Source organism: Vulpes vulpes, chromosome 9, assembly GCF_048418805.1.
Source record: "Vulpes vulpes isolate BD-2025 chromosome 9, VulVul3, whole genome shotgun sequence".
Classification (NCBI taxonomy): domain Eukaryota; kingdom Metazoa; phylum Chordata; class Mammalia; order Carnivora; family Canidae; genus Vulpes; species Vulpes vulpes.
This window is the reverse complement of record NC_132788.1, coordinates 85,355-102,510: the sequence shown is the minus strand read 5'-3', so window position 1 is coordinate 102,510 and position 17,156 is coordinate 85,355. Positions and strand designations below refer to the sequence as shown.

At 65.0% G+C, this 17,156-nt stretch overlaps 1 protein-coding gene across 1 annotated transcript; it reads left to right on the top strand.

Moving 5' to 3' along the window:
• The first annotated feature begins 3,231 nt into the window (after positions 1 to 3,231).
• Positions 3,232 to 16,077, top strand: GAL3ST2 (galactose-3-O-sulfotransferase 2). Its single transcript, XM_072718882.1, has 4 exons — positions 3,232 to 3,392; positions 11,070 to 11,150; positions 12,239 to 12,509; positions 13,082 to 16,077. Exons 1-4 carry the CDS (start codon positions 3,364 to 3,366, stop codon positions 13,895 to 13,897), a joined length of 1,197 nt encoding a protein of 398 aa, XP_072574983.1. The 5' UTR covers positions 3,232 to 3,363; the 3' UTR covers positions 13,898 to 16,077.
• Positions 16,078 to 17,156: the final 1,079 nt, after the last annotated feature.

Sequence of the window (17,156 nt, the reverse complement as noted above, 5' to 3'; positions counted from 1 at the left end):
GGGGCCGGGCCATCAGGAATGGCGGTGACACGAGCCCTTCTCCAGCCCCAACCAGCTCCTCCTGGGACCGGCTGGGCCAGGTGCGGCTCTGCCAAGGTCGCCGCCGAATGTGCCCAGAGCCCGAGGGTGGTAGGAAAAGCTTAGGATTTCCGCTTAACCCTCTAAGCCGCTGCGACCGGAGAAGAGCCCCTGTAGGGCCAGAGCCTCATCACCCAGAGCTGGCCCCCATTGGAGGGGCCCCAGGAGGAGCCAGGAGGAAGCCCCAGCCGGGGGCCCGAGCTGCTGCATGTGAGGGCCCCGGGGGTTCCCTGCCCAGGGCGCGGCTGTGGAGCCCTTGAGGAGCGGAGGTGTGGCCAGCAGGGAGCAGGGTCCTGGGCAGCGCTGACCCCCTGTAAGCTCGGGGCTGTGGACTCTGAGGGCACAGATGAAGAGTTTGGGAGTCGAGGGGTCCTGCGGGGTCCCCGTCCAGGTGCTAACCCTGTGGAGAGGAAGAGGGGTTGGGCCGTAGTGTAATGTGCCTGACCTCTGACCTCAACCCCGTTGGCCAGTGACAGTGCTCACACGGACGCAGCCCCTGGCCTGACCCCCTTCCCCCGGCCTCAGCCCATGGTCCCTGTCCAGATCGGGTGCCTTGGGCCCCACCGTCGGTCAACACGAGGAGCAGAGGGGTGACTCTGGGACTCATGGCTGACGACACATGAGGTTTGGGCAGCGGAGGGGTGGGCGCCGCTTCCCCTGCAGGTGCAGAGCTGTGCACCTGCCGCCACCAGAATTGTGACTCTGGGTCGCAGGCACAGGTGAGCAGGGCAGGGAGGCCGCGGGGCGTCAGGGGTCCAACCAGGGGCTCTGGTGCCCGTGAGGCCCGGCCCACGTCCCTGCTGCCTTCCGGGCATCCCCTGAACCCCCTGCGGTGGGCGGCACTGTGCCCGTCCGTCCTGGGAACGGGGTGCACCGCGGGTGAGGGCCAGCAGGACGCCTTCTGAGACGCGCCGTTCCTGCCCCGGCTGCTGGGCAGCCCCCGTCCTGCCTGTGGAGTTACCCGGCCCTCTGTGGGGGCCTCTGTGGGGGCCGGACAGGAAGCCCACCACCTTGATGTCTGCCCCAGGTCCCTCGTCCACCTCATCCCGCCCCCAGGCCTTGGAGGGTCAGAGAAGGGTTCAGAGCCTCGTGACGCAGCAGCAGGGGGCGGGGGCCCACGCCCTGGCCGTGTGTCTCGTCCGCCCCCCGTCCCCAGGCTGCCCTGTGTAGCGTGGCTCGCGTGGTGTCTCCTCTCCCCGACCCGGTGGCTGGTCCTCACCCTGGCCCTCCCCACCCTCAGCCGCCCCTGCAGCCAGCTCCCCGTCCTTCACCCTTTCCCACCCCGCGAGCCCCCCAGCCCCCAGTGGCCAGGGCTCGTGGCTTCAGACACTGGGCATTGCCCCTGCAGCCGGTGTCCCCGGTCCTGTGCCCGAGCCCCGCCCCCATCACGGCCGAGGTTGCTGCCTGGTTACGGCCAGGCCAGGCCTTCAATGCGGGCAGCTCTGGTTTCTGCCACCACTCAGCCCATAGCTGGGTGCTTGTCGCGGTGCCTGGGCCCTGGTGACCGGGATGAGGGATGCCTCGAGGCTGCGGTGACAGCTGTCTGCACGGCTCTTCGGCCTCACCACAGCCCCGGGGAAGCAGAGGAGCCCCCAGGAGGGGCCGGGGTGGGGACCTCGGGATGCAGGGGAGGGGCCAGGTCGGGCCAGGGCCACGCGCCTCCCTCTGTGAGCATCCCCGGGGCCGCCTGCTCTCCATCCAGTGACCTGTCACCTGGCTTGGGGCTGGGGCGCTGCACGGGGTGTCCCACGGATGACCCCCCAGCCCCAGAGGCCCCGTGGGGGAGCGGCTCTCTACCGTGTGTGGGCCGCAGCTTCGCGGAGGCCCCACTGCCCTCCCCCGGCCTGGGGCTTGGCCGTGTGCTTTTGCTGGTCGGGGAGACGGGGCGTGAGGTGTGCCGTGACCCTCCTCGCAGGGACCCGCAGCTGTGGCTGCTTGGGCGCAGAACAGACCCCAGCCCTGAGCGGGACGGTGGTCGAGCCACCAGCACTAGACGGGCGCTTGCTGGCAGCTTCCGCATCCTGGGGGCGTTTGTCGCGCGTCGGCAAGCGTCTGGGTGTCACATGCTCTCCTGGGCAGGGTCTCCCCATCGTGGAAGTGACCTACGTGCTGCCTCCTCATCATCCTTCCTGGAGGCTCCCAGGGGAGGACACGAGCCTCACCCCCCACCCAGTGGGTTGAAGGTCGTCCTGGGTGCAGACCCCGTGCCCCCTGAGCGGGAGCCAGGAGCTCCATGCGATGCTGCGTGCACAGCGGCAACACGCTGCCTCCCGCCGGCCCCCTGGGGGTGCGAGTCCTGGCACCGGGGGGCGGGGGGACCCCAGCCTGGCCTCACCCACAGCGGCCCCTCCCCGAGCCCCCGGCACACCCACCCTGCTTCTAAGGCACGTGTGGGGCAGCGGGCGGCAGGTGTGCTGAGGCCTCCACCCGGTGCCACCCCCCGAGGCTTGGTGGGTTTTGCCCTTTTCTGTGGGACTCCGCACCCGTGGCGAGCTGCTGACGTGCCCATCCCCCCCCCCCCCCCCCCCCCCCGGTCGATGACTTCAAAGTCCATTCACCTGTTTCCTGAGGGAAATGGACTTGCCTGCAGTGAAGCTGACTCTTATTTCTGGGGCCCCCGGAGACTCCATGGTGAAGGCAGATGCCTTGGGCTCAGGGCAGGACCCCGGGGTCCCCGGATCAAGTCCCGCATTGGGCTCCCCGCGGGGACCCTGCTTCTCCCTCTGCCTGTGTCTCTGTGTCTCTCATGAATAAATAAAATCTAAAAAAAAAAAAAAATATCATATTTCTGTCTTGCGTTACCGTGTCCTTTTTCTAAAGTTCTTTTTTCACGCGAAATGTAATAAAATAATGAAACTCCCCTAACATAAAGCCAGCTTTGGGGAAGGAGAAGTGAACAGTCTCGAATTTGATCCGGTGTTTCCCTCGTTCACTCTCCGAGGGGTCGACCGACCGGCGGCCTTCAGCTCACACGTGAATGTGCCATCGGGGTCTGGGGGTCCTGGAGGGTCCCCAGCCCCCCCCGCCCCCCGCTGGCCGAGGGGCCCCTGGCAGCAGGTGGGTGCCCTGCAGGTGAGCTGGGAGACGCCCGGCCAGGCCAGGTCTGGTTCTTCCTGAGCCAGAGCTCGAGCTGGGCGGCGGAGGGTGTGGCCTGGCACCGGAGCGCAGGTCAGCTCCCGGGACTAACGTTCACACGGTGTGGGCGCCGCACCCGCCCGCGCGAGCCCCAGCCGGCCGCCCGCGTCTGCCCAGCCCGCGCCCCGCGCTCGCCCCAGGCCTGCCAGCATGCCTGCCGCACCAGGGGGCACCCACAGGTAAGGGGCCGGGGTCCGCGCTTGCTCGGCGCACCTCTTGGCTTCCCGGGCCGTCCGGACCTGGCAGAAACGAGCCGCTCGGCATCTCTTTAAAGGGAAGTCACCAGGGCGCCCGGCGGCGCCGCTCATGGCCTTGGGGCCCGGGATCGGGACGCTTGGGGGCTCCCTGCCCAGCGGCCTGGCTCCCTCTGCTCCTGCTTGCGCGCGCTTCTCTCCGAGAGATAAGATCTTAGAATAAAACTAAAGGAAGTCACCCGATTGGCAGTCGTGCCCTGAACTCAGCACGCTGGGGCTTCGTTTCAGACCCCGAGTGACCCCGGCTTGTCCCCCCAGGCCTCTCGGGGGACACAGGCTCAGGGCCAAGGGGATGACAGTTTGCTGCGTGGGCTTCAGGCCCGGGTGGGCGGCTGCTGGGTGTCCAGGGCCCCGGCGTTGTCCCCTGGCTGTCATCCGGGACCCCCGTTTGCTGTGGCTGCTCCCTGGCTTTGGTGGGGCTCCCAGCCAGGCCCCAATACTTCGGGGCCATGTACCCACGTGTGCACCTTGGGGTGCCCATGGGGGGGCCCGAGGGACTTAAGGTGAGCCCCCTGCGGGGTCCCGGTGCCCGGCCCTGCAGCTCTGTGCCCAGAGTACACCCAGAGGGATGTGGGTGTTTGGACACTCGGTTTAGGGGAAGGAGGGTGTGTCTGGAAATGCTTTGCATTTTCCTTCTCTGCCTCATCCTCACATGTGCCCTCTCCACGGGCCCCAGGCACGACCAGCCTGTTTGAAGATGTGACTCCCTCCCTTGGGTGAGGCCAGGGGTCCCCCAGGAGCCAGCGGGGGGGCAGTCAGGTGTCCCCCTTCCGGGAGCTGGGTGGTCACCCTTCGGCGAGGAAGAGGCATAAAGGCTTGGCGGGGGGTCACTCCATTAGCTGGAGGCAGGGGAGGGGCCCAGGGAGCCCCAGGAGGCAGCCTGCCCATGGGGCAGCAGGACGGTGAGTTCCAGACCTATGGGGACGGCTGTCCTGCCGCGGCTTGGAGCTGCAGCCGCTCGGCGTGCCCCGGGCTCACCAGTCCAGGTCACAGCCCGCCGAGCCAGGGCTCCCTGGGTCGCTTAGTCCCGCTCACCATCCCCGCAGCCTCAAAAGGCCCCGAACATCCAGAACCTTATGTTTATTTTCCTTGAATTGTGCAAATGTTTGGAGGCTCTTCCCGCTTAGCCCAGCGTGCTTGGCCCGTTGACAGGGAGACTGAGCCATGGCCCTAGGACAGGGGGACAGTCCCAGGCCGGCGTGACCAGGGGTGGGGGGCAGTCAGGGGAGCTGCTGGGGGCGAGGACAGGACCTTCCCCACCAGGGGGGCTTGTGGTGTTGCCAGGCCCCTGGGTGGTGATTGTTAAGGCACCGATATCCTCACCCCCCGACTTGAACGGCATCCCCAGCAGGGCTCCCGTTGTCACTGGGGAAGCAGCCCCGGGGGGTGAGTCTCGGTGGTTGGACTGGAAACCTGAATGTCCCAGCTTGGGGCCCTGAGGACGTCACTCGTCACTTGAGGGGCCTCCTGAAAACCTGTGTTTCTGGTTTGAGGCTTGGCTCTGTTTCTGGGGAACGAATATCCCCTAGAGGGCGGATCCCTGAGGACCCCACAGTGGACCCCGCGGTGGGTGTGAGCCCCTGGAAGGTGTGTGACCCGATGGCTGTGGCTGCGGGCCGAGGGCCAGTCCCGAGAGCCGTGGGGGCTCCGGGGGACCTGGGAAGTGTCTGTTGCCCAGCAGTGCTGCCCACGGGTGGGCTGGGCGGAGAGCCCGTGGGCCGAGGGCCGGGGGCCAAGTGGGAGCCAGCCGGGGGCTGATGGCTGGCTGTCAGGGTGCTGCCCCCGTGTGTGGCTAGTGGGCTGGGTGTCGACAACCCGTCCTGGAGCTTCTAGGAGGGCGGTTGCAAGTGCTCTGCTCGCCTTTGCCTGGCCGCGTGGTCACCGTGGTCACCCGCCTGCTGGAGCCACCCAGGACCCCGCCGGGACCGCGCCTGGTGGCTGCACTGCGGGGGCCTGAGGCCTGGGCTGCGGCGGGCGTGGGCAAGGGGGCAGGCTGTGGGGCCTGCTGACTGCCCTGATGCTGCCCCCCGGAGGCCGCCTCCACCCCCTCAGACCCTGACAGGACCCCCCCGCCGCCCCTCTGGAGGCCCCAGGTCTGTGCTGGGGTCAAGGACCCGTCCCTGGGCCCCTCCGGCAGCGGGTCTCTGGGGCCGGGTCCCGCAGGGCCGAGGAGGGGGCCCCTACACCCGTCCCTGGGGGCGCGGACGGCGTGCGGGCCTCGGGCCCGAGGCGGGGGGTCAGCAGACAGGGGTGGGGGCCCAGCTGCTGATGAGGGGGGCACGTGCCGGCCGCGGGGGAGGCTGTGTCCCAGAGGGGGCGTCCTCCCGGAGGCCTGGGGCTCAGGGTTCGGGGAGCTGCTCAGCTCGCGGGAGGCTCAGGCCGAGATGGGCCGGGTGGACCCACTGTTTGTCTGGGTGGCCGGGCCGTGGCCGCAGGTGTGGCGTCCTTCTTGGCGGGAAAGGGACAGGGTGTGGAACGCCCGGGAGTCGAGCCATCGCCCGGGCTCACCTGGCACCGCGACCCGCCCCGGGGCAGAGTACGCCCGTCCTGACTCAGGCGACCGCAGGACGAGGTTCAGAGGTGGACTCGTACACACGCCTCAGGGGGACTGGGGGGGGCATTCGCCATCAGGAGTTTAAAGTCCCTGCTGAGAGGGGTGACGGGTCCTTCCTGCATCCGAGGCTGCCGTTCACTCCCGACACGTCGGGGTGCGGCGCTGGCTCCCGGGCGGAGCATCGGCCTTCGGCTCAGGGTGTGACATCGGGACCTGGGCTGAGATCAGGGGTCCCTGCCAACCCAAGGAGCCACCCGGGCACTGCCCTGCTCCCCCCGCCCCGCGCCCGGAGGACAGAGTCCCCAGCACTGGGAGCTATCCCTGGCCTTGGGGAGACCTCGGGCAGTGCTGCGCCCGGCCCCACCTGGATCCTGCTCCCTGGGGCTCCGGAGGCCAGCCCCTCACTGTGCGTCCTGGGCCGCTGAGCCCGGGGCCCTGCTTTCCCGAGGCCGGGCCTCTGGCTGTCGGGGGGAGACCTGAGGGATGACCAGTCCCCTCGTTGCCCCCTGTACCCTCAGCTTACCCTTGTGCCCTGCAGTGCACCTGGGGCCTGGTGAGGCCCAGGCGAGGTTGACATGCACGGATGACGGGGGGGGGGGGGGGGGGGGGGGGGGGCTTGCGGGGAGGGGGTATTGGACAACTCTGAATCTGTCGTGTGAGCTCCGGTTGGGGCCCTGGATGCGCCAAGGAGAGTGGGTTCCCAGCAGGCCCCCAGCTGGGTCCAGAGGGCGGGTGGACACACAGCTCCGCAGCCCTCGACCACTGAGCCTACACGTGTGTGAGGCGGGCTGGCTCCTTCCTGGCGGTTCTGCTCTGCCCAGGCCATGGGACCGCGGAGCGGGAATGGGGTGGGTGGCAGGGGGCTGGGTGCAGCCCGGGGCCTTCTGGGGCTTCTGCCTGCCTGACTTGTCAGCTCCTGAGGTTAGGCTCAGTGTTGTTTTTCTAGACAACGCAGCCCCGCAGACCCTGGGGCTGTTTGGACCAGAGGACCTTTTGGCTGAAATTGTCTGGCCACCGAACGACCGTCAGACATTTGGTTTTGTGTCCTTCTAGAATGCCACTGAGGCGGATGTCCGTCTGTAGGGGCTGCTCAGGTGGTGCTGCAGGGCTGTGTGTGTGCGATGCTGTAAAAACACATTTCCGCAAAGACCCACGTGAGTCTCCCTCATTAGCAGAGAAACTCCGCAGAGCCAGAAGCTTCCGGAGCTGGGGATGGACGAGTGATCCACGATCCCAGAGCTCTTAGGGCTCCTACCCGGGTGCCCGGGGGTTCTCCCTGAGGACCTGGGGCGCTCACCTGGGGCCTTGAACTCCCCCTGGGGCCCAGCAGGACTGGACCAGCCCCGCCAGGCAGGTGGCGTCGGCTCTCAGGCCCCCGCTGGCAGGGCTGCTGGTGTCACTCATGGGGACTCTGCGGCCCCTCTGGTGAGGCCTGGGCGGGAGCCTGCTGGCCCCCCCGCCACTGCCGGCCACCAGCCTCGCAGACGTTCCTGAGGCAGGCAGCAGGCCCGCCACCCGGACACTGGGCCCGGAGCACCCCCACCCCCCAGTGACTGCAGATGCGGGATGTTTGAGACTCTTTAAAATCTGTCCACTGAGCAACCCAGGCCCCCCGTGATGGAAAGGCTGCTCTGGAGGGACCCTTGTGCTGGCACGGCGAGCACCCCGGGGGGCAGCAGGAAGGAAGCCCGTCCGCCCAGGCCCCTCGGAAGCAATGTCGTCAGCCCGGACCCCCTCTCCAGCTGTGTTTGTTTATTTATTCCCACAGTTATTGGCTTCCAATTTCCTTGGCAGCTGAGCTCTTTAAGAATTTTTTTAAATTTTTTATCGTTCTAAACAGTTTTATTGACGTGTAATTCACGTACCAAACAATCCAGTCATTTAGAATTGCGTGTCCCTTGGACTCTGCTAAGAACGCCCGTCTGTGAGCAGCTCCTGGGTGTGAGGCACACGCAGGCCAGAGCGGGGGTCCCCCCCCCGCCCCCGTCTGGCCGCCTGGCGAGCATGCTGCCCACCTGCAGTGGCTCCCGGCCGCGGCCCTGAGGCTTGGCCACCTGGCGCGCTGGCGCCTCTGCAGCCTGGGACACCGCAGACCCTGGGGCTGTTTGGACCAGAGGATCTTTTGGCAAAGGAGGAGCCTCTCTTGATAGAAACCAACCGATTCCTCTGGGGACTGTTTGTTCTGCTTGTGCAGCTGTGAAGGACCGAGATGAACACCCCGGGCCAGGGGCGACTGTAGATGTTAGAGGTGAAATTTCAAACAGATGGTCGGTGTGTGCTGGACTTTTATTAAGGTCCCCGGCGAGGTGCCAGCAAACACGCCGTGTTGTGCAGAAGGGAGTCTCATGGCACGACACCATCTGAGGAAGAGCACAGGCCTACAGGCTGGCCTGGTTAACGTTTCACAGGGTCCTTATCCAATAGGCATTCAAATGGTTCTATAAGGGCCATAAACCCCAGGAGTTAAAATAATCATATGTGGAGCCATAAAACTACTGTGGCTTCACAGGCACCAGGTCCAAAGGGGCAACAACCCGTCTTGCCCGGAAGGGTCTCAAGGCCTCAGGAGAAGCGGCTCCAAGGGCCACCTGGGGCTCAGTCTGATGGGGGTCGGCCTGCGCCTCAGGTCACCACCTCAGAGCCCTGGGATCGAGTCCTGCATTGGCCTTCCTGTTCCACAGGGAGTCTGCTTCTCCCTCTGCCTCTGCCCCCTGCGTGTGCGCGTGCACACACACACACACACACACACACTCTTTCTCTCAAATAAATAGAAAAATCTTTAAAAGAAATGGTTTGACTGGTTCAAGAACCCTGTGACCCGTGACCACAGTGTGGCCTTCCAGAGGGTATCCCTTTGGGGTTTGGGAGAGCTTGTTGCTTCTCACTGGGCGCAGATGACCGGGCCCTCTGGGAACCCGGCGCCTCCAGCTGGGAGCCTGATGCTGTGCTGGCTGGTGGTCTCCTGCCTTCATGGAGAAGGGGCAGGATAGGGACACCCTGGGGGGCTCAGCGGTGGAGCATCTGCCTCGGGCTCCGGGCGTGACCCCGGGGTCCTGGGATCGAGTCCCGCGTCGGGCTCCCCGCAGGGAGCCTGCTTCTCCCTCTGCCTGGGTCTCTGCCTCTCTCTGTGTCTCCCATGGATAAATAAATAAAATCTTTTTAAAAAAAGGGGCAGACTGCAGAGAAATGGCTCAGCGTTGCTCTCATGTATGCAGCGTGGATGGAGCAGATGAGGCATGATGGGCCGCTGCAGCTCCCCACCTCCCGTTCCTCAGAGCAGCCCACTGTGCAGGACGGGGGACGGGGGATGGGGGGGCAGGGGTTCCTGCAGGAAGCCGCAGCCCTGGGCTTGTAGCTGAGAGGCAGCTCGACGTAGCAGTGAGAGCTCACGAGGGACCCTGGGACTCTGCCCTCATGTGAGCAGCGTCCTGCTCTGTCACCTGACTGGGCCCCAAAGCCACCGCCTTCCCGAGCAGTGAGCACCTCAAGCCCCAGACTGTGGTCTCTAAAGACCATTCCCGCAGTAGGACCCAGGGCTGCTGGGAGGTGCGACCAGCTCCAGGCCCGGGCCCGGAGGTCCCCCCGATGGCCGGGATGTGCCAGGGGCATCAGAGGCCGGGAATGAAATACAGTGATAAAAAAAAAAAAAAAAAGAATTTTCCTGGCCCCTACTGTATGATTTACTTCCATTTGAACTTTAAAACTGACTTGCTAGTTAAACATTCTCTTCTGGGAATTGTGTTAAACTTCCAGAGGCTTTGTATTATATTTATTTATTTTTTAACGTAGGCTTCACACCCAGTGTGAGTCTTGAGCTCACAACCCTGAGATCAAGAGTCACATATGCTTTACCAACTGAGCCAGCCAGGCACCCCATTTTTTAAATTAAACTTCAAGAGCAAGTGGGGTTTTTTTTGGATTATATTTATTTATTTATTTTAAAATATTTTATGTATTTATCCATGAGAGACACAGAGAGAGAGAGACAGGCAGAGGGAGAAGCAGCTCCATGCAGAGAGCCTGATGCAGGACTCGATCCCAGGACCCCGGGGTCACGCCCGGAGCCTGAGGCAGACGCCCAAGCACTGAGCCACCCAGGGGCCCCAAGCGTTGCCTTTTAAACTAAGGGGGTGGGTTTGAGCATGCTGGGCCTTCGAATCCAAGTCACTTGGGCTGCTGAGGGAGCAGGGCCACTGGGCAGGGACAGGAGCCAACCAGCGGGGTAGCAGGCTGCCACCATCCCAGGAGCCTTGCAGGAGGAGGTGAGCAGATGGGGCTCCAGACAGAAGGTGGGACAGATGGCCCAGACCAGGCAGAAGGGAGCCCCATCCAGCAGGGGAAGGGGCTTGGGGGGCACATCGGGACCTGATGCCTTAGACACCCCAGTGGAGGTTGGGGGCTGGCTCGGGCCGTGGGTGTGAGTCTGGGGTGGCTTGTACAGCAGTAGGATTTATAGAGGAGACCGCAGGCACTTACCCCTCTCCCAGGCCCCTCCTGAACTCCCAGGTGGCCCCAGTGGGTCAGGGGCAGGGGCCCCTTGTCATGGTGTTTTCCAGGGTGCCCTGCCCTAACATGGGCACCTGGCTGGTGGAGGGAAGGGGCAGGGGGTGCTGGCATGGTGGCCGTGCTGCTGCTGCTCCATGTCAGGGGATGGGAGGACGGGGTCCCCCCAGTGCCACAGGGTACTCCGTGTCCCAGCCCTGTCTGTTCCCTGATCTGGTCATAACATCCTCCTTGGGCGATGGGGATTGGGGGGACCAATGCCTGCACCCCACCCAAGCAGGGCCTCTAAAGGTCCCCTTGTGGGACACCTCCCCTGAGGTGCCCCTGGGGATGTGAGCTCGGGGGCCTCTCTCAGGGGACCCGGCCTGAGACCCATCAGCTGATGCAGGCCCTTCCTGGGTCTCAGGCCCCTGCCCAGGGCCCCCACGGGTGAGCGCGGGTCTATACTCAGTATGGACTGACGTGCAATGACAGATGGGGTGGGGGGAGGCGCCGGCCCCTCCCGTGACCCTGGTGGGGTGCTGAGGGCTCCCTCTGCCCCACAGGTGCCTCCAGGCCCTTCTCCTGGCCCTGATCTTGCTCCTGCTGGCCAGCATCCTGTACATGAACACCGGGCTGTTCACACCGTGAGTGCTGCCCCGGGTGCCCCCTGGTTTGGGCATGGCACCCCTGTGGCCCCCTCTGGGTAGCAGCCAGCCCTGGCTGGCTGTCCTGACAGTTCATCCTCCCTGTAGGAGCAGGGCTGGGCCCTTCCTTCTGGGGATCCCATAGCCTTCTGGAGGCTTCCTGTGGCTTCCCTCTGGGAGGGCTCTGGGGGTGGGGGTGGGCCCGGGCCGGCGTGTCTCGGGCAGAGCTGCTGTGTGCAGAGGGTGAGCAGGTGCCAGGAGGCAGGGCTGGGGTCCATGGCAGGTCTGGGAAGGTCCAGAGCTCTGCTCCCCGCCTGCCGGTGGTTCATCCTATGTGAGGTTCATCCTATGTGAGGCCCAGGGTCCACGGATGGCCCCCTAGGCCCTGTGCTTTGGCTCAGCCGCCAGGAGGTCTTGTGGCTCCAGGGTTCTTCTCTCCGTCCCTCCACCTCTTGGGTTGGATCTCCCGGGGTGCCACAGGTCCCTGGGTCCCTCCGGTGGTCCCCCTTCTTACCCAGGCTGGCACAGGCCTCTGGATCCTTACTGGACTGGCACTGGGGCAGGAAGGGGGCCTGCTGCTCAGGTGGGAGTCATAGCAAGGTGGGTGCCATCCTGGGGTCACGAGAGTGGGCACCAGCGTCCACACTGGCCCTGGTGTCAGGTTGGTCGGTACAGGCATGAAGGTCAGGCCAGAAGCGCTGGATATGCTGTCCAGGCCACAGGACCAGAGCTGTGCTGGGCGCCCTGAGGACCAGACAGGAGGTTGGGGGCCAGAGGGGCTGCAGGGGCCCAGGGGCCCAACCTGTGGCGTGAGGGGGGGATGGATGCTGCAGCCACTCAGGGAGCCACCAGGTCTGTGTCAGTGGGACCTGGGGGGCCACAGGGCTGGGGGCCTCCTGGTGGATGGAAGCACAGTGGTGGCCTGAGGCTGGGGTGCGGAGCTTGGGAGTCACTGGTAGGAAAAGTGTGGATTAGAGGATCTCAGATTAGGGAAGGGGTGGTGACGGAAGGTGGCTTGGGGTCCCCGTGGCTGGGGCGTCCGTGGACCCTCCCTGGTTGACCGTGGCCATGCTGTCCTCCCCTCCCAGCCTGCTCGGGGGCCGGGCCGAGGGGCCGCCCATCATCAATGTCATGTTCCTCAAGACGCACAAGACGGCCAGCAGCACGGTGCTCAACATCCTCTTCCGCTTCGCGGAGACGCACAACCTGTCGGTGGCGCTGCCCGCAGGCAAGAGCTTCCACCTGGGGTACCCCTGGCTCTTCCTGGCTCGCTATGTGGAGGGCTGGGGGGGCTCGAAGCCCGGCCTGCAGCGGCGTTTTAACATCATGTGCAACCACCTGAGGTTCAACTTGCCCGAGGTGCGGGGAACTGTGGGGCCGTGGGGCTGGGAAAGGGGGGGAGTGGAGGAGGGGGCACTTTGTACCTCTAAGGAGTGACCGTGGGGGGGTGGTCGTGGTCTAGACACTGTCGTGCAGACCCCACCAGAGCCTCCCGTGGGCGCAGGGGTAGCTGCACACCCTGCTCCCTCCCCTGACAGCTGCCCCAATTTGCTCCTGGAAGCGCAGGGGGCACCCTGCTGGCCTGCGCTCTCTCCATCTGGTCTCTGGACGCCTGCTTCCCCAACCGCCCCCCCCCCACCTCTTCCTCCTCAGGGCCTTTGCACATGGTCCCCCTTGAGGGCACACCCCTCACAGCTCCTCCTCTGGGTCACTGGGGTCTCAGGGTAGAGGTCACTTCCCGGGGGAGGTGTCCCTGACCTGCCTCCCTAAGGCTGGGTGGGGAGAAGGGGGGTGGGGCCCACTTCAAGTGTTTTGGGACCTTCTGGACACTGGCGGCGGGAGCGGGCCGTGCGGGGAGAGGAGAACAGCCCCTGCCTGGGCGCCCGAGGGACCCGCCAGCCACCAGCCCTTCCCATCGTGTCTCCAAACAGGTGCAGAAAATCATGCCCAACGACACGTTCTACTTCTCCATCCTGAGAAACCCCGTGTTCCAGCTGGAGTCTTCCTTCATCTACTACAGGGGCTACGTCCCCGCGTTCAGGAACGTGCAGACCCTGGACGCCTTCTTGGCCTCGCCGCGGACCTACTACAACCAGAAAGGGGGCCTGCACAACGCCCACGCCAGGAACAACATGTGGTTCGACCTGGGCTTCGACAACAACGCTCCGGCCGAGGAGGGCTACGTGCGCGCACGCCTGGCCGACGTGGAGAAGCGCTTCCAGCTGGTGCTCATCGCCGAGCACTTCGACGAGTCCATGGTGCTGCTGCGGCACCTGCTGCGCTGGCAGCTGGACGACGTGGTGGCCTTCCGCCTCAACTCGCGCAGCCAGCGCAGTGTGACCCGCCTGACGCCCGAGGCCCAGGAGCGCGCCAAGCGCTGGTGCGCCCTGGACTGGCGCCTGTACCAGCACTTCAACCGCACGTTCTGGGCACGCGTGCAGGCCGAGCTGGGGCCACAGCGCCTGCGCTCCGAAGTGGCCCGGCTGCGGGCGCGGCGGCAGGAGCTCATGACGCAGTGCCTGCAGGACGGCGTGGCCAAGAACAAGACACAGATCACCGACCCCCGGCTGCACCCCTACCAGTCGGGTGACGCCAACATCCTGGGCTACAACCTCCGGCCGGACCTGGACAACCAGACGCAGCAGGTGTGTCGCAGGATGGTCATGCCTGAGCTCCAGTACATGGCCCACCTGTACGCCCTGCACTTCCCCAACAAGCCACGCAAGAAGATCCCCTTCCCCCAGTAGAGGGACAGCACCGGGGACAGGGCCCCCGTCCCGGCATCGCTCCCGTCATCCCAGAGACACCGGCTCATGGTGGGGGGCTGCCGGGGCAGTGGCTGGCCGGGCGGAGACCCCCATGGAGGCACCCACCCGTGATCCATCTCCTTGGAGGCGCCTCCGCCGTGGGGGCCTGGTCCAGGGCGGTGGGCACACCCAGCCTGTGGGGATGACCTGGTGCGTCAGGTGGGGCGGTCTCAGCAGGTGGGAAAGGGAGTGGTACTTAATCACATGTTGATGGAAGAACACACACGGGCACCTTGGCCATCAGAGGGACCCCACCCAGGGAATCCAGAGGGCTTGGGCAGCAGGGCCGGGGGGCCTCCGAGGAGCCCATGGCAGCTCCCGGGGTCTGCGGGCCGTGGGCCGTGGCGCTGGTCGCAGACGCCGGGCAGCCCCTGCCCGCAGGCAGCACCTGGAAGCTGGCAGGAGGCCACAGGGATCCGGAACGTCCAGCTTCCCGTCTCTGGCTGTCAGCGGCTTCTTTGCGACTGAAGATTGGGTTTCGGTTGAGAAATGTGAAAACTGCTTCTGGTCAGAGCCCAGCGCCCTGTTGGGATGGCCCCCCCGGGATGTCCGGCGCAGGAGGAAACGTCTGGCCTGCGGGACTGTCGCCCATGGCTCACGCCCGCCGTCGTCCCGGAGACACACTGGAGGCTGTCCCTATTTGTCAATGGTGGGGAGGGACTGGGGGGCTCCTGCCCAGCGGGACGCGGTCCTGGCTGCCTGGCAGCCCAGGGGTGAGAGCCGGCAGGGGTGCCCATGGGTGCTGTAGACCCTGGGTCCCGAGAGATGCCGGGTGCCTTCAGTGCCCAAGAAACAGAGGCTCAGCCCGGCCCATCTGCCAGGCGCCCGGGGTGCCTTTCCTCCCGCGGGATGGCAGGGACCGTGTGGGGCCCTGGCCGCACCCCTCAGGGCCAGCCCGGCGGTCAGAACAGGCAGCAGCTCCCAGGTTCATGGAGGGAGATGTAGGAGGAATGAGTTTTCAGTGCGATTAGAGGACACACTGCTGAGATGTTGCGAGTAAGAGGACACTGGACACCGAGCACTGCTTCCCCAGCCCCGCACAGGGACGGGGAGCCACGGAGCCCCAGGATCCCTCGTCTGTGACCCCGAGGGTCAGCACGGCAGGGAGACCGGGGGCCGCCACGTCCCTGAAAGGCAATGAGGCTTTACGGGGAAGAAACCACAGAGAGACCCCAGTCACACTCAGCGCCTGGAGCATTGGGCAGGCTCCACGGGTTCCGGGAAAGCGGCACCCACGTGCCCGCTGCCACCAGCCGCCAGCCCAAGGCACACACTGCCCCCTCCCCGCGGCACAGACGTGGCTCGGATCCCAGCCGCACGCTGGGCAGGAACTCGGAGGTGCGGTCGGAATCGAGGGTATTTGCTTTTGCCTCTGGTTGGCAGGAATGTAAACTGGTTTTGTCTCCGCAGAAGGAAATTCGGGGTATTGTTACACTGTAAAGGGCACATGGTTGGAGGGAGGCGCGTCGGCAAACAGCCGGGAAATCCATGCAAACACCCGAGTCTCCCGCGCCTAGGGAAGCCCCGGGGCACGGATTCCGGTACGGACTCCCTTCAGCAGCCGGACGGAGGGACACCCAGGCCTTGGCAATGACAGGTGGCTGCGGGGGGCAGGGGCCCCTGCCATGGAGGAAGCCCAGGAGGCGGACCTTCTGATTTGTCAAGAGAAGCTGGAAATACAGGTTTTCCTGTGAAATCTCCACATTTAAAACGGCTGGTGTCTCATGCAAACATTTATCAGGGTGGTGGTAGGGGCGCGGGGGGGTGAGCAGGTGGAGGGGATAGAGCTCCGAGCTTCCAGCATCGGGCCGGCTGAGGGCTCCGCGTAGAGGGGCGCGGCTGTGTTGTCTGCGGACACGCGGCGAGGCGGCCGCGTGCTCCTGTCCCCTCAGCACGGACGGTACAGCCTCAAACTAATAGAATGTCGTTTGTCGCAAGCAAAAAAACCAAAACAGAGCGCCCAGCTCTCTCTTGTGTCTGTAGAGGAGAGGGGATGGGGGCCTAGGAGGAGCCGCGCGCTCCCCTACATGAGTGGACAGGAAAGATCATTACGAGTGTACTTAAAATTTTTTTGAGTATTTTTGGGAGCGTCTATGAATAAAAGCTTTTCAAATGGTGAAGTGTTTGTCGTTCAAGCATTCCTCGGTGTTAACAACGTAAAACAAGCAAAGCCAAACCCCAAGTCCCCGAGCAGAGGGAATGAGGCCGGTGTGTGGGCCGCCTCCTCCCGCGGTCCTGGAGGGCCCCCCTGCACGGGCCGTACGGCGGCTGGGGGGCGCAGCGGGAGGCCCGGACGCCGGGCACAGAGGAAGGGAGACGGTTTGGGTGAGGCCCTGGGAGGTGGGGGGTCGTGTCTGATGTGGAGACCCTGGGGTCCAGACCAAACAGCCAAGAGACGTGGTCGGTGTGCAGAGGTGAAAGCCCAGGGGCAGGACGCGGGCGTGGGAAGAGCTGTCCTGGCCCGAGGTGGGAGGGAGTGAGGGACAGCCCAGTCGCCGAGTGACTTTGGGAGCCAGGGGGCCAGCTGTGGTTAGGAGAGGGTCATTTAGCACCGGCTACCAGAACCCGGGTCCTGAGCCCCTCCGGATGGACACTGGGGGTTGTGTGCCAGGGGAGGAGCACCCACATGTGTTGCGGGGCGAGAAAGCCAGTTTCCTAAGGAGTCTCTATGGGTTCAGGTGGACTCGCAGGTCCTGGGGGGTCGGGCTACGGTTGCCCGCTGCCCTTGGCAAGGTGTCCTCATGGAGGCCGCCGAACCCCCAGAGGAGGGTCACTGTGCCCTCCCCCAGGGCCTCAGTGGGCTGCCCAGAGTGAGGACATGCACTGTCCCACATCCCTGTCTCCCCCTTCCCGTCCACAGCACAGCCCGGGCTTGCATCTGGGCACGGGTGGCCCGGGGCGCTGACCTGGGGGTTTCCTTGCTCCCCTCCTCAGGTCTCCCGAGGACCTGAGCAGGTGGGTGGGTAGGCGGTCTCCAAAGGAAGCTTGGGTTGCAGCCAGTAAGAGGATCGAGGGGAATACCTTGTCCCAACTCCCGAGCCAGGGTGGATGGGTTCCTTTTATGTAGGGTCAGGAGGACTATTCGGGAAGGGGAGCCTTGTCATTGTCTGTAGAGGCGTAAAGTCACGCGTGTGCCTTAAGGAAACCTGTTGAAACGTAGTTGTCGTGTGTGATGTCCGTGCGGCTCGTGTCCTCCCAG

Excerpts from the sequence above, each read along its gene's own strand:
- GAL3ST2 (XM_072718882.1), top strand. The coding sequence starts at position 3,364 with ATGCCTGCCGCACCAGGGGGCACCCACAG. Across the intron at positions 11,151-12,238 it reads AACACCGGGCTGTTCACACC|CCTGCTCGGGGGCCGGGCCG; the intron begins GTGAGTGCTGCC and ends CTCCCCTCCCAG. Across the intron at positions 12,510-13,081 it reads TGAGGTTCAACTTGCCCGAG|GTGCAGAAAATCATGCCCAA; the intron begins GTGCGGGGAACT and ends GTCTCCAAACAG.